The sequence below is a fragment of the Vipera ursinii genome, assembly GCF_947247035.1.
Source record: "Vipera ursinii genome assembly, chromosome: 5".
NCBI lineage: Eukaryota > Metazoa > Chordata > Lepidosauria > Squamata > Viperidae > Vipera > Vipera ursinii.
The window spans coordinates 26,563,823-26,587,044 of NC_139518.1; the positions used below are offsets into that span (position 1 = coordinate 26,563,823).

The 23,222-nt window shown below is 37.6% G+C and overlaps 1 protein-coding gene across 1 annotated transcript in view; it reads left to right on the plus strand.

Annotated features, from left to right (window-relative positions):
• CP (ceruloplasmin) overlaps window positions 1–23,114 on the plus strand; it is a gene marked incomplete at its 5' end in the record, with an annotated part of 38,958 nt that extends 15,844 nt beyond the window's left edge. Inside the window, 12 exons of the mRNA XM_083364437.1 lie at window positions 704–844; window positions 1,174–1,385; window positions 3,297–3,447; window positions 5,159–5,371; window positions 6,147–6,351; window positions 6,547–6,686; window positions 8,191–8,319; window positions 9,850–9,956; window positions 10,794–11,010; window positions 12,190–12,329; window positions 13,375–13,538; window positions 20,755–23,114. Of these exons, the coding sequence (XP_083220563.1) occupies window positions 704–844; window positions 1,174–1,385; window positions 3,297–3,447; window positions 5,159–5,371; window positions 6,147–6,351; window positions 6,547–6,686; window positions 8,191–8,319; window positions 9,850–9,956; window positions 10,794–11,010; window positions 12,190–12,329; window positions 13,375–13,538; window positions 20,755–20,842 (1,907 nt within the window). The 3' untranslated portion in view covers window positions 20,843–23,114. The remainder of the gene's footprint in view (window positions 1–703; window positions 845–1,173; window positions 1,386–3,296; window positions 3,448–5,158; window positions 5,372–6,146; window positions 6,352–6,546; window positions 6,687–8,190; window positions 8,320–9,849; window positions 9,957–10,793; window positions 11,011–12,189; window positions 12,330–13,374; window positions 13,539–20,754) is intronic.
• Between the last annotated feature and the right edge of the window lie 108 nt (window positions 23,115–23,222).

The following is a 23,222-nucleotide window of genomic DNA, read 5'->3' on the forward strand; positions in this document are numbered from 1 at the left end:
AATATTAAGTGCATGATTGCCAATATGCTGGATATTTAAAGCACAAGTGGAAAATGGAACATACTTAACATTTTCACCTAAAATTAACATTAAATAAAAAAGGAAGCAGCTAGTTAAGTAGTTAGCTCAAAGGGTAGATGGATAGCTATATCATCTCTTTTGGGATCAACTAATTTTCTGGTGAAGCTACAGATGTGGCCATGTAATTTTTGTGACAACAATCTCAAAGTGTTTTGCATTATCTTTTTCAAATATGTTTTTTTTGTGCTCGCTTCAGCAACACATATACTAAAAAAAAGAATTGGTATCCTTGATTGGATCTGAAGCTGAATAATACAGAATGATTTTTTTTAAAAAAACTTCAATTTTGGCTACCACCTGAGGATTTCTCAGGGCTCTTCTACTGAAATGTTATACGGATCCAACCCTATTTAGCTTTTTGAGATCAGTGAGGACCAGTCACAAACAAGAATGAAGGTTGATTAGGTTGAGCTATGATGGCGCAGTGGTTAGAATGCAGTATGGCAGGATAACTCACTGCTGACTCCAGGAGTTCGATTCTCACTGGCTCAAGGTGAGGTCAGTGAAATGAGGACCCAGATTGTGGGGACAATATGGTGAGTGTCTAAATGGCTTAGACAGGGCTGTAAAGCACTATGAAGTGATATATAAGTTTAAGTGTTATTATCTCTGTTTTAACTAGGGCCGATCATCAGAGCAGAAGTTGGTGACTATATTGAAGTAGTCTTCTTCAACAATGCAAGCCGCCCCTTCAGCATTCAGCCACATGGCCTGAGTTATACCAAAAGCAATGAGGGCTCTTTCTACCACACTCTGTCCGGAGGTAAATGCATGTATGTTGATATAATTATGTAAGTGTATTAATTAAAGAAATCAACCAAATGTATAGGTTCTCCTGCTTGAGCAAGGTCTCTTCCAAATTCTATTCTATCCTATCCTATCCTATCCTATCCTATCCTATCCTATCCTATCCTATCCTATCCTATCCTATCCTATCCTATCCTATCCTATCCTATCCTATCCTATCCTATTCTATTCTATTCTATTCTATTCCATTCCATTCCATTCCATTCCATTCCATTCCATTCCATTCATATTTCAGTTGGGGGAGGACTGTTGATTTTTTACCTTTCAATTTTGAATATATTGCAGGTATTCCAAGTCCAGGCTCATATGTGAAACCTGGAGAGAAATTCATCTATAAATGGGAAGTGCCAGAAACTGTGGGCCCTACGGCAGACGATCCAGATTGTCTAACCCTGCTGTATTATTCAGCTTCAGATCCAATCAAGGATACCAATTCCGGCCTGGTGGGCCCACTCTTAGTGTGCAGAAAAGGCATAATGCCAGCTCCATGGAAACCGGTAATAAAAAACCCCTAAAATCACCAGTTTATTCCAACGATTGTCCTCCCCTTCCTGAAGTATGCTAATAAAAGGGCACTGATAAAAGAGGTGCATTTTAGAGGACATATTTACTGTATATATTAATATTATAAATTATGTATGCTTTCTTAATGTTAAAGAAACTAATAAACTAATGTTCATCACCAAGCAGCTTACAACCATTTAAAAAGTGTATATATTGATACACTTGTTCATCACTGTGACTTCCATCTTCTGGCCTGCTTCATCTGGCTAACGTAGGGCAATTTGTCAGACAACTTCAGAGTGGAACAGGCAGGCATCTCACTTAAAACATCCAGCTAGTGTCCCCCAAACATGGTTTTTATCAAAGTCTTGGTTTATATTCCTCTTTAGACTGCAAAAACAAGAGCACCAAGCACCCAATGGGACAATCCCTTTTCTGCACAATGGGGAAAATGTTGCATAGGATTTGCAGTATTTACATCTCAGGATGGCTTTCATGGGATGACAGCAAATTATCCCATGTTGATGTTATTTATTGCACTATTTGAAGCGTGTGCTGTTTGATGCACATAATTGAATTCCATTGGTAACATTGACCTTAACCTCTTGTTGAGTTTGCCTAATGAATACATTTGTAGAAGTTAATCATCAGTTAAATGTTTGAATAGTCCAAGTAATTGGTTTGCAGTCAGGAATTACATTAATATCATCCAGTGGATATAGGAAACATCAAGATCTAATAGTAGAACCAAGTAGTGTTATTACAATGAAATTATTATTATTATTAATTTTATTTGTATACCGCCCTTCTCCCGAAGGACTCAGGGTGGTGAACAGGGCAGTACATGTTAAAAGACAAAATACAAAAATTAAAAGAGATTAAACAAAATGCCCACAACTCTTACAATGAATAACCCTTTGTTGGCATTAGCATTTAAAACTTTTTAGATTAGAAATTATATACTTTAAAAGTAGCTTATATGTGCATCAAAATGTCTAATTGACATGTTGTTAACAAAGGCAGCATTGTTTTAAATAATTAACCAACTGTCTAGTCTCTAGAAGAAAATGGCATAATTTCAGAACAATAATAATAATAAACCTTTATTGTCAAAGTACAACATGTGTACATTGAGATTAGCTGAGCGTCCCCCCGTGCTCTCTCCCCCCAACACACAGTGACAACAAACCCTCCATCCTACCACACCATGTGAACCAACTACACCACACACCGGCCTCCCAAGTCAATTCTGCATAAGATTATGTCCCATTTAAAAGCCTAACAGCCCACGGATAAAAGCTATTTTTCAGCCTGTTGGTACGGCTGGCTATATTCCTATATCTCCTACCGGATGGTAGGAAAGTAAAGAGATACCGTCCAGGGTGTGAGTCATCCCTGAGAATCTTCCTCACTCTTCCAAGGCAACGAGCCCTTCATTAATAAGTTAATGAAGACCCCAAAATGTGTCTTGAATAGAATATCTGCAAAAGGGATAAAGCTGGACAACCCCTGCTTTCCTAACATGCAGGCAAAGGACTCTTTTCATTAGGAATGGAACACCTTATTCAAAAACAGAATAAGACAATTGTTCATTTTCTTATTGTCTCTCTTCCTGGCTAGGAAAACCCATTTAAATCTTGCAAATCCTGACTGATTTCATCACTGTAAAAATATTATAATCTTTTTTAAAGAAATAGTTTCTCCTAAGCATTTAAATATTATTTCTGAAATATACAATTGCAGATTTTCTGACTTTTAAAATAATTCTTAGCTGATTATTTTTAAATATACTAAGATCAGTTACAGCAAATCCCATCATACAACTGTCTTATACCACATGAGGTTATAACCCCATTTATTGTTTTTTTGCATATTCTTCTTTTTCTGTCTTCTCTTTCCCATAGGATAACGTAGACAGGGAATTTTTTCTGCTTGCAACAGTATTTGATGAAAATCAGAGCTGGTATTTAGATGACAATATTAATAAATTTATAGAACACCCTGAAGAGGTTGATAAAGAAGACGAGGATTTTCAAGAGTCCAATAAGATGCATTGTAAGAGTTTGTGTTTTGTCATATTGTTGAATATAGTAAATTAGTTATCTGTTGTTTTTAACTTTATTTGCCATTGAGATGAAAGGAGGGAACAATGTTCATACAACAGAGTTCCCTAGTTTTACAAATAGCAGGACTAGAAGGTCTGATGAATGGAGATGTATATAAAATACAGAGGCAATTAATTAAATCATCTCACTGCCTACTGTAGATCATGTCATGGTTTGCATTGAAAAGGTATTTTAAAATAACATTACCAAAATGAGTGCCATAATTAAAATTTGGTCACTAGAACCTCTCCTAGTCAAAACCTCAATCTCAATATAATGACATTGGTCTATGAGAAGGATGTAGGCTGATTTTTCAAGAAACGAAAAGAAATGTAAGATTTGAGCAATGAAAATGGAATTTAATAGCTGGAATTTTGATCAGAATAGTTAACTTTTTACCCTGTTTGAGATTACTTTTTATTTAAAAAAAAGGAAAGAAAGAAATGTTTAACTCTTCTAGGGACTAGATTTCCAATCATTGCTAATATCACAGCATTATTATCTTAATCTTTCATTGATGTTTTGGACATTGTCAAGGAAACTCAGATTTTGCATGTAGTTCATTAGGTGTTATTACATTTTTATTTTTCATATGAAGGGCTGGATATTATCTCATTCACTTCCACAATACTTTACACAGAGGAAAGGTTTTGTGGATTGAACACAAATATGTAAAATGGTCATATCTAGGCTGTAAAAAAAAAGATGACTATTAAATAGATGATTAAAGACTGTAGAGTTTTGCAGCCTAGTGTAACAAACCTAATAAAACAGGGTCAGTTGGTTGAGTTGGCAGGCTATAGAAATTGAGAATAAATTAAATAAATAAATAAATAAATAAATAAATAAATAAATAAATAAATAAATAAATAAATAAATTCATATGTAGATGCTACATGGTTGTTTAGCCCCCACTAACTTTATGGGATAAAGTTACATAAACCTGAGCAATGCATGTCCCAGATATATATATTTAGGAAATTATTTTATTTGTTTCTGATGGCTTCTGTATGTTTCTAAACCAAAACAGTGGATAGCCCCAACCTTTTATGGGTCATTAGATGTATGTAAACATTTGACAGTATGTTATGGGCACTCAGAAAGGTTGCCATGGTTGATATGACCAATCCCCAAACATACTTATACCAGAAGACCAAAATAAAAATTATAAAAAATACTGACTGAAGCTACCTGCAATTTTATTTTCTATTGGGGATCCTGGTGATAAAGGATCACGTAGATCAGACATGTCAAACACAAGATCCGGCCCGCGAAGTGGTTTCATGCGGCCCGCGAAGCCATCCTGGAAACAGTGAGGGAACAGCCCCCACTGCCTTGGCCCTGGCCCAGAGACCCTCCTCCTGCCAGAGACCCACAGATCTGTCCCACTCCTGCCCAGGCCCCCCTAGGCACCCTTGATGCGAACGATGTAGAGCTGGCCACGCCCACCCAGTAGGCCATACGCACTCTAACCATGCCCACTCAGTAGGCCACGCCCACCCTGGCCATACCCACCCGGTCCCCTAAGGGCAACTGCAATGCTGATGCAGCCCTCAGTGAAATTGAGTTTGACACCCCTGACGTAGATGTTGCTGTCAGTTTTGTTAATTGGATAACATGCTATAATCTTGTTATTAAATTGCATGCTTTTTCTTTTGCAGCTATAAATGGATATATGTATGGAAATCAGAAAGGCCTTGAGATGTGTCTTGGAGAGATAGTTTCCTGGCATTTGATCAGCTTGGGAACTGAGGTTGACATTCATGGAATATATTTTTCAGGAAACACTTTTGTAACTGAAGGGACTAGGAAGGATACGGTTAATCTTTTCCCACATACTTCTGCCACAGCTGTTATGAAGCCTGACTCAGAAGGTGAACAAAATCACATTTACTATTTACAAAACTCCTTCCCAGATATTATTGCAGTGGGTCCAAATGCACCTTTTTCTAGGGTTTTTCTGAATGTGGAATGTCCTATTTCCAAATCATAAATTTGATTCTCTGATCCTGTCCTCTTGCACTCCTAATCCATAACCCAAGATTGTATATCACATTGAGCAGTTTATTTTCATGATTTTTTTTCCTGAGAAATGTATATTGCAACCTGATGGGCCCTTAATGGAGTTCATAACATAGCTGAAAGAAAGAACAATATAATTGAGGAATACTTGGTGTCTTCTTGAAATATGAATTATGATTTGTGACTTGGGGAGAGTCAGCATCACATTTTTTTACAAAATAATCTCTTTTATCTTGTTAAAGTAGCAGAAGGAAATAGTGTGATGCACACTAGCATCCACCAAGTGGATTTGGAATTGCTTTCCTGAGAAACGTCAAGTGTGTCATGAGGAAATAGTCTGATATTGTTTTTTCCAAATATGAAAAGAGAGCTGTTTTGTTGTGAGTCAAAGGGCCCTAGAATCACAGAAATGATATTTCATTGCCTTGATACTGCACCAGTCTGCCACCTTCTGGAAGTATAAGGGACACAATTCCCCAAATTTTCAACTATCATAAATACCAGATTGTGAAGACTGATCTACTGTTTTGAAAATGGTGCTATAATGCATGTTAGATATTGCATCTATTGGGATTTTTTTTATCTTATTTGCTTGTTTCAACTAGTTGCTTCCTATTCTTTCTCCAGGTGTTTTTGAAGTGGCCTGCCTTACAACAGATCACTACACAGGTGGTATGAGACAAACGTATGAAGTAAAGAGATGTGGTTCATCAGCAAAAGATGAGCAATACACTCATCAGAAGACTTTCTACATTGCAGCTGAAGAACTTGAATGGGACTATTCCCCTAGCAGGGCATGGGAACAAGAGAGGCATCAGTTCCATGATGAAAGGTAAGGCTGCACTAATGAAAATAAAAATAAAATCTTTGAAAACTATTTATTTGCTGATGTATCTAAATTTGTTAGGAAATCAGTTGAGTCTATATGGTGCAATGGCAACATTTGTAACATTCCTTATTCATGTAATTTTGTTGGGCATACAACTCTGTGTAGGTATGTGAAAGTTAACTTCATTTTTTCTTTTAGTCCAGGAAATCCATTTTTAAACAAGGAAGATAAATTCATTGGGTCAAAATACAAGAAAGTGGTTTATCGGGAATATACTGACCAAACATTTAAAATCCCTAAAGAACGGAATGAAGAGGAAGAACATTTAGGAATCCTAGGTATTGGCTTCAAGAGTTTCAGTAAAAATCAGGATTTTTAACATTACATGTAACGTATTTTGTAACTATTTGTGGGAATATCTGAAACACAGATTTAGGCAGTGATTTCAGGATTGAACCAATGGGTCAAACCAGAAGTTTTCAATGTCTACATGGAACCCTTTTATCTATATATTTGTTTCTACATTACCTGAGCTGATTCTAATAGATTCTCATCATTTTTCAAAGTCAGCAGTAGCAATAGCAACAACACTATATATCATTTCACAGTGCTTTACAGCCCTTTTTAAGTGGTTTACAGAGTCAGCATATTGCCCCAAACAATCTGGGTCCTCATTTTTATTAATCTCAGAAGAATGTAAGGCTGAGTCAACTTTGAGCCCTGTCAGGATCAAACTCCAGCTGTGGGCAGGGTTTGCCTGCAATACTACTTTCTAACCACTCCGCTGCCAGACAGTGAATGACAACACTGTGCAGAGAGTTCTCTATTTGTATCTACTTGCTTATTTCTGCTAATATAATTATGAATAAATCTCCCCTTGTGAACTTTGTGAAAATTCCAAACACATAGATGGCCTAACCAATTAATACTAGTGTGCATAAAAATCTTTATTAAATTTCATATCAGCCAAGGTAGAGACTCTTCACTTGAAGCTGAGTGTAGTTCATCAAAGACAGGGGTGTCAAACTCGCAACGTCATATGACGTGTCGTGATATATTGTGACTTTTTTGCCACTGCCGGCAATGGGGTGGGTGCGGTTTCGCTATGATGCATCCAGCCCGCAAGTCCTGGAAAAAGAGTTGGTTCAGTTTACATATAATGCTGAACCATAAATCAAATATAACATTATGAAGAAATTGGGTGCACTACCTAGTTTTAACTAAGTACAGTTTTTTCTTATATTCCAGGAACTTCAAGTAGCTAGTTAATTTAAATTATGGCCATTGGTGGCGCCTATGGATATTTACCTTTATATCTTGAAGACTTCTTCAGATTTTTTTTGTCATTGTTTATGGCAGATATTTTATGTCTTCCCCAATAATGCCCACAAAATAATGCTTTCAAAATTCCAAATGTACTAACTACAGTAATCAAATCAAGTTAAGGTCCAAATGTCATTTCCAATGGCTGATTTCAATACTGCATGTAGTAGTTTTAAGTAACCCTAATTCTTATGGTTATATACATATCAATACATATTTTGGAATGCAATTTCTAACTGTGGTTAAATTTAACTATGAAGATCAACAGAGGATTATGGAATTATGTGAGCTTCAAACTAATTTCCTTGTTTGGCACTATGAGGAACCATTAAATCTTAGTTTATTGTTACACTGTACCTGATCCAGTTAGCTTTAAGGTTACTATTTAAAGCTTTCTTGATCCAGGAAAAGGTCAGCTTGCCTTCATTTAATCTGTTAAATTCTGATTTCTTAAATAATTTTATACCTTTATACTTTCTTTTACTTTACTTTTATCTGCTTATTTTTACTTTTTCAAAGGTCCTCTGCTTCTTACACAAGTTGGAGATATACTTAAAATTTTTTTCAAGAACATGGCCTCTAGGCCTTATTCTATCCATGCACAAGGAGTAAAAACTAAGTATCCACTTGTAACAGAAACACATCCAGGTACAGTAATTCATTTGTTAGTCCTGAGTTGATAATAAAAAAAGAAAAAATAGATATTGAAAAGTTACACTTTTAAATTGACCCAGGCTCCTTGTGTCTTTGTGAATATTATTTTCTGCACAATATAAAAGTTTTTGCATTGTCTTCTTTCAGAATGTTTTCATTAAGTCTTGTTGTAGCCTATGTTGTTTGATGATCTGTAATCAAAGAATTAACCAAGTTCAACCCTTGGTTAGTTATAATTAAATTTGTAGTATATTCAGTTCAAAGACTGAATCATATCATAATCTATAATTCTGTCAATTCTATTTTGTCACCTGATGTAATGATTTATAAAAGCTTGGAGTGTATTGAGCATGGAAAGGAAATTATACTTTTTTGCATTCTATTTGTGTACACATGAGCCTAATGTTAATGCTATTCTCTGCAGCTTTTCCTTGATGTCTACTCAAAAGCACGGATCTGATTCTTTTATCATTTTTGCTATCTGAAAGGGAAAAATAGTATCTGTATTCATATCGTTTTTGATGTACCATGTGTATATTGCAATATGATTTCATCTATTTATTCAGGAGACATTGCCACATGAATTCAATGGGACCTTATCCCAGCTAGGACTGCAGAAAATAGTACACCTTTAAAATATTATTGTCCTAAAATTATACTAAATCAGAGGTTTTGTTCTTAAGAAAATTAGTTTTGAATAAGTACTTTAAAATTTATTATTTATTATTTATTTATTTTATTAATTCAGTTTATATACCGCCCTACTCCCAAAGGACTCAGGGCGGTTTACAAGGCAAAATTTTAAAACAATACAATATAAAATTAAAATAAAATAAAATTAAGTCTAGCCGCAAAAAATTAAAATCACAATTTAAAAACATTAAACCCCTCAGTCCAGACCAGATAGCTCAAAGAGCCAGGTTTTTAGGTCCCGGCGAAATGAACGAAGGTTGGGGGCAGTCCAGAGTTCCGTTGGCAGTTGATTCCATAGGGCAGGTGCGCCCACAGAGAACGCCCTCCCCCTGGGGATCGCCCGTCGGCAATCCTTGACCGGCGGTACCCTGAGGAGGCCCTCCCTGTGGAAGCGCACAGGACGATGGGAAGTTGATGCTGACAGCAGGTGCTCCCTCAGATAATCCGGGCCCATGCCATTTAGGGCTTTATAGGTCATCACCAGCACCTTGAATCTCACCCGGAGGGAAGCCAAATTTGTCAAGGATGTCACAGAAAGACAAAGGGAAACAGAAGCCAGTCCATCCCATTTGGTGTGAGAGAAGAAACTCAAAATAAATAAATAAATAAATAAATAAATAAATAAATAAATAAATAAATAAATAAATAAACAAACAGAAAGCCCCTGCTTCTTTTATTTAGCTTGTATAGCAAAACTTCTTTTCTCCACTGGCGTAAGATTGCAAAATTTATCTAAAAAGCACTTCCATTGCTTGTTTTTAAAACATTGATTATAAAGGGAAAAACAATCTACAAAAATAAATCCGTATCTACAATGTATGTTTCATTCAGGTGCAACTGAAGAGTATATCTGGAAAATCCCAGCAAGATCTGGTCCTGAGGAAGGAGATTCTACCTGTATTCCCTGGGCATATTATTCCACTGTGGATAGAGTGAAGGTAAACTCATAGCGACTATTTTTTGGGAGACAGTATTTCTAACGTAGCTTGATATATTAAGTATACAACATTCTATAATTTTATAATAACTGAAAGATTAACAAAGGCAGCTGGACTGGACTTGTACATCTCACTGATTCTGGAGTGGAGTCTTTTTCTAAAAGGAAAGATGGAGACTCTGGTCTGATGATTCTATTTTGATAGTTGAAAACACAGATGATCTGCAAGCTCTTATAATGTGAGCCAAGGAACACAATGAAAAAATAGGACTACCGTTAAATAAAGAGATCAAACTAATGACATCAGGTATAGTAACCGATCTTAGAAACAAATAAATTCAGAGTGCTCATTTGAGGAACAATGACTAGTTTCAAATTATCATATCTAACTCCTTTGAGATGTCCTTTATGCTGGGAAAAGTAGAAGGAAAGCGGATAACCAATGGCAAGGTAGATGGACTCAATTATATTGGCAAAAGTGTACCATTAGAACACCTGAAGAACATGGTTGGGGAAATAAAAGAAAATCTATTTATGTGGATGCCAAAAGTCAACAATCACTGATGGCATCAGCAGAAATGTTATTTTAAGATCTACATTTGGAAATGTTCTAATATATATTACTTGATTTTTGGGGGGATGGGCAACTTAAGAGTACCACAAACCATGTTAGCAGAAAACACATTTCTATTTAAAATGAATGTTAGTATAAAAGATTTGATCCACATTAAATCATGTATAGATTCCATGTATAGTTAAAAGCTATATATACATGTGGCTATCTAGGCATATTGTCCTAGTGATAGTACTAGGTGATTATTTTTATTTTTGATTTCAGGACCTCCATAGTGGATTAATAGGAACACTTGTTGTCTGTCGCAAGGAGGTTTTTCCTGTAATTCCACATCCCAAAATTCTGCAGTTTGCTCTCCTTTTTCTGGTGTTTGATGAAAATGAATCATGGTATTTAGATGAGAATATCAAGTTGCATTCCGCCAATCCGGGAGATGTAAACAAGGAAGATGAGGAATTCATTGAAAGCAATAAAATGCATGGTATGTTTGGATCTGGAATTCCAGTATTTTGGAATAACAATTATCTCACATCAGTTAAAGTGACACTGCATAAGGCATAAATGGGCAGAAATGCTTTTTTGTGTTCTGTGTCACATGCACGATGCATGCACACATGTACTATTAGCAGTGGAAAGCTGCTGTATTTGGAAGATTGGGACAGAGAACATACAAAAATTTGTTTGATCTTGTTTAGCCTGAGGAAGGCAGTAGCCCTTCACAAGAGTTCTGGTTTCTCATGTGGCACACTGGGAAAATTAATTGTCCACCCCTGACATAAAGACTGTAGCGCAACTCTGCAATTGAGGGAGGATAAACCATTGGTTGTTGAATGCACATCATGAAGATTGTTGTTGTTGTTAGCTGCGAAGTCATGTCTGACCCATCGCGACCCTATGGACAACGTTCCTCCAGGCCTTCCTGTCCTCTACCATCTTCTGGAGACCATTTAAGCTCATGCCTACTGCTTCAGTGACTCCATCCAGCCACCTCATTCTCTGTTGTCCCCCTCTTCTCTTGCCCTCAACCTTTCCCAGCATTAGGCTCTTCTCCAGTGAGTCCTTTCTTCTCATTAGGTAGCCAAAGTATTTGAGTTTCAACTTCAGGATCTGGCCTTCTAAAGAGCAGTCAGGGTTAATCTCCTCTAGGACTGAGCGGTTTGATCGCCTTGCAGTCCAAGGGACTCGCAGGAGTCTTCTCCAGCACCATAGTTCAAAGGCCTTAATTCTTTGGTGCTCAGCCTTTCTTATGGTCCAACTTTCATTGCCATACATTGCAACTGGGAAGACCATAGCCTTGACTATATGCACTTTTGTTGACAGGGTGATGTCTCTAGTTTTTAGTGTGCTGTCTAGATTTGCCATTGCTTTCCTCCCCAGGAGCAAGCGTCTTTTAATTTCTTGGCTACAGTCCCCATCTGCAGTGATCTTGGAGCCCAGGAAAATAAAATCATGAAGATTGTCCAAGTGTAATTAGAATGACTCTTAGATTGCTCTGATCTTTGAGCTCAATTTGAATTAGTGGACCAGCTGTATATTTTGGACAATGATCTCTGATAAACTTTTGATAAGGCTTGATCTTTGTACTAAATTTATTAGATTGATATGTAGCTCCATAATTGGAAATAAACAGCACTTTTATAACAAATATTTCTCTGTTTAGCCATTAATGGAAGATTGTTTGGAAACTTGCATGGTCTTACAATGCATGTTGGAGACAAAGTAAACTGGTACTTATTAGGAATGGGGAATGAAGTTGATATGCACACCGCACATTTCCATGGGCATAGCTTCGATTACAAGGTAAAAATAAGCATTTTTTAAAAAAGAACTAAAAAGAAGGTACTTACTTAGCAAAGAGAGAAAGCAGTATGTAGGACAACTGAACACATAAAACTTTCTTAAGTCAGATAACTAACTCAGTTAACCTAAGTCTGTCCATTTTGGCAGGCCATTGTTTTATAGTTTCCAAATAGGTAACTGATTGGGAACTGAAACCTAGACTTTATCCCTCAATTTTACATTTCTTTCTCTTTCCTCCCTTTGTGATTTTAGCAGTGGAGCAAATATATTCTATTTCATTTGCCTGATAAGGATCTGTGTGTCTAGCAAGTCTCCTAACATACATAGGTTTACATCCTTGTAAATTTGGAAATTGTATACTCTGCACACTGTATACTAATTCAGTTAAAAGCAACTTTTTGACAAATGGATGAAAAAAAATTGTCTATTGTTTTCCCAATAATCCAACTGCCATATCTGCAGTATTATTTTTCCCTTGAGGACAGAACAGATTTCACTTTCGTCCACTTTCTACTAACATTAATTGGCTTTAAGTAGTAATTGAAGGTCTGTAAGCATAGATCAGACATGTCAAACACAAGGCCCGGGGGCCAGATCCGGCCCACGAAGTGGTTTCATGAGGCCCGCGAAGCCATCCTGGAAACAGTGAGGAAACGGCCCCCACTGCCTTGGCCCTGGCCCAGAGACCCTCCTTCTGCCAGAGACCCTCAGATCTGTCCCACTCCTGCCCAGGCCCCCATAGGCACCCTTGATGCGAATGATGTAGAGCTGGCCACGCCCACCCAGTAGGCCATACATACTCTAGCCATGCCCACCCAGTAGGCCACACCCACCCGGCCCCCTGAGGGCAACTGCAATGCTGATGCAGCCCTCAATGAAATTGAGCTTGACACCCCTGACATAGATGTTTAAGTGGTGGAGTTTTCTTAAGTTAGAAAATGCTTATTTGTTAAAATATTTAAAATGGCATAATGTTGTTGCATTCTTCTAATGAATCAATTAGTAGACAAATTTATGATTGGTTATTTTTTTTCCTCTCCAAAAGTATAATAGAACTTTCCGGGCAGATGTGTATGACCTGTTCCCTGGGACATTTCAAACTGTTGAGATGTGGCCAAAATATCCTGGGACGTGGCTACTGCACTGTCATGTGACTGACCACATCCATGCTGGCATGGAAACTACTTACTCTGTGCTCCCAAATGAAAAGTAAGTATGAATTAATTTGCTTGAAAGGAAGGACAAAATTTCTTGAGATGCAACCATTTTTCCACCTGATGCTATTCAGGCTTTGAAATTTATCTCCTGGAATCTATATTCAGTATGCAGTATAGTCAATGCTGTGCCAGACAGGTATTTTGAGCATGACATCAAGGTGGCTGGGAAAAATTGACCCATTAAATGGCCAGTGAAATGAAGTATAATTTTATTTATCCAACTTTTTTTTTCTGGATTCCCTGAATTTTATCTCCCATGCCAAACTATAGAAATCAAATAGGGGCTGTCAAGAGTGAAAACTTAGCAGCCACATGCCTTATTGTTTTCATCTTGTCATTTGTGTAAGGGATGGGGGAGATGAGGCTTCAAATTGGTTAGTTAGAGAAATGAAACTTCTCCAGTTCTGCAGACGTTTGTTGAAATACAGATGTATGGAAACTTTTTGAGGACATTCTAACTGTGGGGAAGAAGACAACAAAAGGTTCTCAAAACAACGAGAAGCTATTTACATAAATTACGTGGACATCTGGAAGCTTTGGCTGGGAATGACATTGTTATATGCTTTGGTTATATATCTTGGGATTTTAGAGTTAGTTTTCCTTCGCCTATCATGACATGTTTTCAACAAACTAGTAAGATCTTCAGAAAGGAAAGAAATCCTGGACTTTATTTGGATACTTAAGCTGGAGGTTGACGTTAAACTAACTCTCATAATTTTTGTAGCCTACCTGGGTTTATCTCCTAGGAGTGCTAGTACATTCTGAGTTCTGCAATGGAACAGAAGACCGAGGAAGAGTCAGCTCACAAAAATACTTCTCTCCAGCAACTACAGTTGCAAGAAAAAGTATGTGAACCCTTTGGGATTACGTGGAGTTTTGCATGAATTGGCCATAAAATGTGCTCTAAACGTCATGTAAGTCACAACAATAGAAAAACACAGTCTGCTTAAAATAATACTACACAAACATTAGCTGTTGTCATGTTTTAATTGAACATAACATGTAAACATTCACAGTGCAGGGTGGAAAACGTATGTGAACCCCTAGCCTAATGACTTCTCCAAGAGCTAATTGGAGCCAGGAGTGAGCCAACCTTGACTCCAATCAGTGTGATGATATTGGATGTGTTGCTGACAGCTGTTCTGCCCTTTAAAAAAACACACCTGTTTTGGGTTTACTGGTCTCAAGAAGCACTGTCTGATGTGAACCATGCCTCGCAGAAAAGAGCTCTCAGAAGACCTACGATCAAGAATTGTTGACTTGCATGAAGCTGGAAAGGGTTACAAAAGTATCTCCAAAAGCCTTGATGTTCATGTGTCCACGGTAAGACAGACTGTCTACAAATGGAGAAAGTTTAGCACTGTTGCTACTCTCCCTAGGCGTGGTCGTCCTGTAAAAATGACTGCAAGAGCACAGTGCATAATGCTTAATGAGGTAAAGAAGAATCCTAGAGTGTCAGCTAAAGACCTACAGAAATCTCTGGCACATGCTAACATTTTTGTTGACACATCTACAATAAGGAAAACATTAAAAAAGAATGGAGTACATGGGAGGACACCACGGAGGAAGCCATTGCTGTCCAAAAAAAATATTGCAGCACGTTTGAAGTTTGCAAAAGAGCACCTGGATGTTCCACAGCACTACTGGCAAAATATACTGTGGACAGATGAAACCAAAATTGAGTTGTCTGAGAAAAACACACAACACTATGTGTGGAGAAAAAAAGGCACAGCACACCAACATCAAAACCTCATCCCCACTGTAATACATGGCGGAGGGAGCATCATGGTTTGGGGCTGCTTTGCTGCCTCAGGGCCTGGACAGATTGTTGTCATTGATGGGAAAATGAATTCCAGAGTTTATCAGGACATTTTGCAGGAAAACGTACGACCATCTGTCCACCAACTGAAGCTCCACAGAGGATGGGTGATGCAACAGGACAATGACCCAAAGCATACAAGTAATTCAACAAAACAATGGCTTCAACAGAACAGAATACGCCATCTGGAGTGGCCCAGTCAGAGTCCTGACCTCAACCCGATTGAAATGCTGTGGCATGACCGTAAGAGAGCGATTCACACCAGACATCCCAAGAATATTGCTACACTGAAACAGTTTTGTGAAGAGGAGTGGTCCAAAATTACTCCAGATCGTTGTGCAGGTCTGATCTGCAACTACAGGAAACGTTTGGTTGAGGTTATTGCTGCCAAAGGAGGGTCAACCAGTTATTAAGTCCAAAGGTTCACATACTTTTTCCACCCTGCACTGTGAATGTTTCCATCTTATGTTCAATTAAAACATGACAACAGCTAATGTTTGTGTAGTATTATTTTAAGCAGACTGTGTTTTTCTATTGTTGTGACTTACACGACGTTTAGAGCGCATTTTATGGCCAATTCATGCAAAACTCCACGTAATCCCAAAGGGTTCACATACTTTTTCTTGCAACTGTATAATCCAGACAGGAGAGATCGACTTGGGGGCGGAGCTCACCCAAAGCAGAATGCTGGAGTGGTGGAGCAACCTCAAACTGTTGGAAGAGGAAGAAAGACAGAGGTTCTTTGTCCGGCACCATGAACTACTTGGGTAAATGGTCTCAGGAAGGCAGCAGAAGCTGAGTTTCCTCTGGTTCTGTCTGAGCCTTAGCCAATGAAAGCATCCAAGAGGGTGGCAGAGTAGGGAGAACCTCTGGATTGGAAACTCCCTACAACATCTTGCAGCCCTTCGGTGGAACAATTGAGAGAGAAGTTCAATGGGAGGTTTGAGGAGATGCCCCCCCAAAATAAAATGGTCAATCATGGGTACCTTTGCTCTCAACAGGGATAGCAGGAATTGACCAGCGGGGGAAATAGAGGGATCGTAGGCCAGCAAATGCTGGGGCCCCCAAAAGAGGGACACTACCAGACCATCACTGAACTGATTGGAGAGGAGGTCAGGCAGCATTATCAGCAGCAGGATTGCCACCTGGATATGTGCTGGTGAGGGAAGATCCCCAGCCTCTTCCTTTTACAGTTAAAAGTGATGGGGAACTGGAAAAGCTGGCTTACTTCCTGACCCAGGTGTGGAATTATCTAGAAAGGTATGGAGACAAATACCCCGATGATGGATCCCGGGTGAATGTTATTTCAGGAAAACTGGAAGGGGATACAACAGATTGGTTGGTGTCTTTTTAAAATGAGGCAGCTCCAAAGCTCCATGATGTGGATGCCTTCATGCAGGAGCTAAGGAATCAGTTTGATGACCCAGTCGAAGCAAGAAAGGCAGATGTGAGTGTCTGAACAATCAAGCAAGGGAAGACACTGGTGGCTGAGTATATTCAGGAATTCTGTAAATTGGTGGCTTGAGTCAGAGGTTGGCCAGAGCACATGTTAGTCTACCAATTTCAAGATGGATTAAACACGGACCTGTATTATAACTGTTTACCCAGAGGGATGCCCCATCTCCTTCAAGAATAGTAGAAGTTAATTACAGAGATAGAGTTAGACTTGATAGATTACCAACAGCATACTGGTCAAGATCTTCACCTTCAGCCTGCGGGGTAGAGACGGATGTCTGGCTGAGGAAGCAAGAGTAATATTGCCGGAACCAGGAGAGAAAGCTCCTTCAGGAAATGGAAATGTGTTTCTGATGTGGTAAGGAGAGACACAAGCTGCAGATTGCCCTGCCCCACATCCAATGGCAGCTCGTCACCCTCCAAGCAATCCAAAGTGGCTCAACAGGTCGTTGAGGTATCTTCAACCTCAGGGCAAGAGGGAAAAACTCTGAACTTGGGGAAACAAGGATTGGTTTTCTATGAAAGTAATAATGAAAGGAAGGATGACCCAATGGTAAGTGGTCCTATTTCTCCTATGACTACCAAAGTAGAACTGTTTGTCCCTTCTTTGGGAGTAAAGGAGACCCTTACTGCCGTCTTGGACTCAGGCTGCCCTAGATGTGTAATCAGCTTGCCCACAGTAAAAAAAAAGTTGGACTGTGGCTTAGAAAGTTAAGGCAACCCTTGGGGTTCAAGCATAGATTGGCCTCTCACAGGGGAGAACCTGCAAATTACCTCACCAAACCAGTGACTATAAAATTGGGCAAGCATATTGCAATCATTTGTTTTATTGTAGCCCCTAGAATAACTGAAAGGATGATTTTAGGTTTAGCCTGGCTAAAGAACACGAATCCACTTATAGATTGGAATAAAAAAGGGCAAGTAAGGAACAGAGCAGTCAATCAACAAAAGCCACACAAGGCGTCGGCTAGTCACTGCGTGCCGGTGGATAAGAAAGTGAGAGTGAGAAAAGGGAATATACAAAAAGCAACCAAGGCATTAGAGCACACAGATTTAATGGAAGTATTTAGTGAAAAGGAATTGGATATTCTCCCCCTTCATTGGCTATTGGACTGTGCCATTGAAGTAATTCCAGGACCAAATTTCCTAAACCAAAAATGTATGCTATGACACCAAAAGAAATGGAAGAACTCAGAAGAGCTCATTCAACCTGTAAATTTGAAAAATAGTGAGAACATTGTTAACAAAATTATTAATCAACTGTATGCCACACCGGTGGGGGAAAGACTGGCTACATCTGCGTAGCCAGTCAGAAGCTGCTGTCAATGTCAATGTCAAGCACTATCAAGCAATCTTACAGCAACTTGGATGAAACTGGGTAAGACCCAAGCCTCTCTTTATGACTTTAAGACCTCTTCCTGAAAATCTGCCCAAAGCACTCTCCCCAAGGAGGGAAAGGGAATTTCCACCCCATTCCCTTAGGAAAGCGGCGAATTAATTATTTGGGGAAAAAGGAGAAACCTACAAGACTAATTTGGAATTAATATATATACATATATGACTTGGAAATTTGGGGACTAAAAGTGTTTTTTAAAAAAAGAAAGACTTGAAAAATTTACAATATAAGTTTTGGATTTAAAAACTGAAAAATGGCGTTGGTGAATTAGTGGTGAATTATGGCACTACAACTTATTTATGCCTAAAAGAAACCTGGCTCGAAGCCCAGAGCTAGATAAGCCTTTGGCTGGCCTTGAAGCTTTTGCTTTTGAGAATTGCAGCTGAGAAAAAGGAACAGACTTGGGGGCTGCTTATCTGTGTAGCAGAGACAATATTATTATTCTAAAATTGGTCTGTATGAACTGTATGAACAAAAATACTGACTTTCAGAACTGTATTGTGGAACTATTTTCCTGTAGAAGAAACATACACTGTTGCCTGATATGATGGAACACTTTGGATTATAAATCTTGATTGTTAAACAACCTTTAATGGTTCTTTTTTTCTCCCTGGATATTTTTCTCATTTGAATTTTACCTATATCTGCTTAGGGAAGGTTTATCAGCGGCTAGTTGACTGAATAAATTTAAAAAGGCTACTTACAAAAAATAAAATGGATGTTCCATACTTAGCTCTAAATAGTAAAAAACAACAACACATCCTTAACATGTTTCCAGAAGCTTCAGTTTGCCATATCATCAAGAAAATACTGATGAGCCACAGAAAGAAATTGTCTCCATGTTGAAATTAATATAAGAAACAATTGCTTTAGTTCATGATGAGATTAAAAATAACACAAAAGGAGATAAAAGAATCATTTTCTAATTTAAATCTACAAAGTAAATAACTACAAAGAAGGAACCAGCAACACAGAAAATAGAAGGAAAACTAGAGAATTCTGACACAAACACTGAGGATCTAAAGGAAGAAACTAATGACCAGACTCAGATAAATGAAGATTTAGAAGACACGATGACAATATTGGAAATAGAAAAGACATTTTACAAACCAAGGTTTCAGAACATACTGGAGGATGAGAGCTGATGGAATGGAAGATAAAGCCGTTAACAGAACTGTGGGGAACTGGAGAAGGAGGAAGGCTGTTTAATGAATATCAACTGACTAGTTCTTCCAAAAATACTTTAATTAAATTGTTTCTCTTGTTTCAAATAATATACACAAAAACAGAGGAAGAATTATTTGATGATCCAAATGCACTGACTTGGATAGTTGGCAAAGAAAGATAGAGTAAGACTAAAGGAAGCAGAAGCTTTGACCTATTAGAGGGGATGTTATATTACCAATTAGATGTTTGAATATGGTTAAGAATAGTTTTCTAGAAATAGAAGTATTATTATAACTAGATAAGATAGGATTTGTAATCAGAATATCATATCTTGATATAAAAGGGAAATAAGAATATGCTAAGAACTTTGAATAAGGGAAGCTTTTGGTTACCCAAATATAACTTGTTCTGAAATTATAAATGATTGGGATATTTTGAACATAGATGGGGAATTAAAATGGAAAAAAGCAAAAAATAGGATATAGACTGAATAAATGGATATTGAGTGCAAATGTAATTAAGATATGCTTTGGTTAGAAAAGATATTCTAAACTGATATTATTGACACTATTAGAAAAATGTAACAAATGTTGATAGGCAATTGTATATTTATTCACAACAATAAGAATTGTATTTGCTTACTGTGGAAAAATGTCTATTACCAAAAGAAGAGAAGATATACTAGAGGGTGTAATATTGGATTTTGTTTGAAGAAGCTTACATGTACCACAGAATCACTAATGGACTCAGTCATCACATTGTCTATTAGGCACTTGATTGTAAAAATAGAAAATTAATAAAATATTTATGAAAAAAAGCACCCGGCCAGGGGGACGCAAGGCTCTGGAGGCACAAAAACGTTTTTGTTTTTTTAAAAAAAAGGTAGATAAGAAACGAGCCATCCAAAAAGTGTTTAAAGTAGCAGATAAAATATACACATCCACAAGATATCTGAATTTAAGAATACCAAGTAGAAAACTAGGACCAAAATATATAGATCCTTTTACCATCATAGGGATTACAGTATAAACCCCATTACATAAAATTACAGTTACCAAGCGTATTTAAACGGATACATCCAGTGTTTCATTGTAGCTTATTGAAGCCTTTTCAAGGTTCCAGATTGAGACCAATTGGAAAATCACCTCGGCTTCCAATTTTAAGTCAAGAGGGAAAGGCATTATGAAATTGAAGAAATCTTAGATTCTAGATATAGCAGGGGGAAACTTCAGTATTGACTAAAATGGAAAGGATTCCCCTTAGCTGAAGCACAAATGTTAGAACAGATAGGCTAATAAGAAAATTCCATTCAGGACTTTGTCTATAAAACAGTGGTAAATTCATGTGTGTTTATTTTATTATTTTTTCCAGATCCTTTCCTCTCTCGAGAGGGCAGCTTGTCAAGAGTGAAAACTTGGCAGCCACATGCCTTATTGTTTTCATCTTGTCATTTGTGTAAAGAGGGGGGGGAATGAGACTTCGAATGGGTTAGTTAGAAAAACGAAACCTCTCCAGTTCTGCAGACGTTTGTTGAAGCACAGATGTATGGAAACTTTTTGAGGACATTCTAACTGTGGGGAAGAAGATAACAGAAACAACGAGAAGTGTTTACATGAACTACATGGACATCTGGGAGGCTTGGTTGGGAATGTCATTGTTATATATATATCTTGGCATTTTAGAGTTAGTTTTCCTTCACCTATACCAGGGGTCAGCAACCTGAAACAGTGAAAGAGCCACTCGGAACCGGTTCCCTCACAAAAGGAAAAACTGGGAGCCGCAAAAAATGTGTGCACATGTGCATACATGCATGCATGCGCAGAACAGGGTTTGACTGAAGAGTGGAGCCAAGGCGAGATATGCACCTACCCTGCATATTTGAATTGATTGGTTGAACTTTTTTAGTCCCACTTTTTTTTTTTTTGGACTGCACATGGCAGAGGACTGGGAGCCGCAGGAGACAGCTGAAAGAGCCGCATGCGGATCCAGACCTGAGGCCTATACCATGTCATGTATTCAATAAACCAGTAAGATCTTCAGAAATGGAAGAAACCCTGGACTTTAAATGGATAATTGAGCTGGAGTTCACAGGGAGTTTAACTTTAACTCCAGTCCAGATCCAACATTTTAAACACTGCAACCCTTATCTCTCTAACGAAGGTGTGTTTATTCAAGTAAAGTGGCACAATTTTTAATCTCATAATGCTGATAAGCTGTATCTTTTTAATATGTGCATATTGCATTCATTTCATTCTATTGGAAGAAATTTGGATCCCTGTTTTCTCTTCTAACTCTCTCTCTTTCTCCTATCATCTATGTATCTTATCTTAAATTTGTTTCCATTGGCATTCTGGAAAGGACTGAAACTGTGAAAATAAGTAATACAAATATAATACCCCATGTTTGAAATAGCAGCCCTGGATGAAACTTGCTACTTAAATCGGTGCCTGCAAGCAAATATATATCTTCTCTTTGGACCTATCCACAAAGTCAGGTTTCAGAAACTACACTGTTATGTATGAAACCTGATGATTTACCAGGAGTTTTGGACTACAGCACTTATAGTTCAAAGCCATGCCTACTGGGTTTTATGGGAGTTGCAGATAAAATATTTGGAGTATACCACTTTGCCTAGTTTTAGCATAGACAATTTTTTAAAATTTTTTTTAAATTTTAATTCCATTTATATCTCGCCCTTCTCCGAAGACTCAGGGCGGCTTACAATCTAAGCACAAATCAAATGTGCTTAGCAATAGCCTTCATTCTATGTATATGCCTGCTTATTTAATTACTTTTAGAGCACTAGTTTCTTCAAATTCTAGTCCTTGTTATATGAATGAAAGGGGAAAATTAAGAACATATCTACTTTGTGGCTATAGTAAATATATAAAATATATATTGGCTTAAGTGTTCTTTTGAAAGCCACTGACTTTCACTTTCTATCATTTACAGCAGTGACATCAGACAAACAAAATTATGAACTTCAGCCGAATTCTCAAATTGGAAAAATGGTTCGAATGTGATAAGATGAGCTCCATGTTTCCAAACATTGACAAATATTTTTTAAAAAAATCCCTACTGAACATAATTAAAACTAGAGGAATGCTTTTGCATGGAAGTGTATCTTAGTTATGATCGATAGAACATTAGTTTCTATTTCTAATTTCACAAATGTTCTGTTTTTAAAATGTCTTCTTTCAAAATAAACTAGACTTGAAGATTCCTTAAAAGTTAATATGAATATGACAAAATGATGTCTGGCTCATATTACAACTGCAGAGATGGGAAAAATTAAAGGCAGATAAAGTAACAACCTTTGTCATTGTTGATGTAGGGACTTTGTGATACTTGCTAGGCCAACTTTATAAATTGCCTCCATAATCTGGTTTCTAATCTAATTTACTTTTAGAAAAACTGAAGAAACTCATTGTTTGCAACACAAATAGTCCGCAGGGCAGCTAATCTGCTGAAACTTTTGGCTCTTGTTAGAATTCTTGTGAAATTGTTCTTTTCTCTGTCCTAGCAGCCATGAGAAAGAAATATTCCTACTGAACAAGTTAAACATTACATACATGACTGATGTTTAGGAAAAAGACCTGGATGTCAATCGCACTAAATATTTACTTAGAAAGGCCCCTTCACAACTTTATGTGATTTCTAGTCAGTTCACATGCACCACCAGCAGTTTAGAGTGGTGAAACTTTTCCAAAACCTATCCCAAGCAGCAAGGGTAAGATAATGACCCTTATCAAATGTGTTATGATAGGGGGAGAATATGGAAGAAAGTTTTGGCCCAGTTTTCACTTGTTTGAGGGACAAGATTTACTTTTATACAGGCT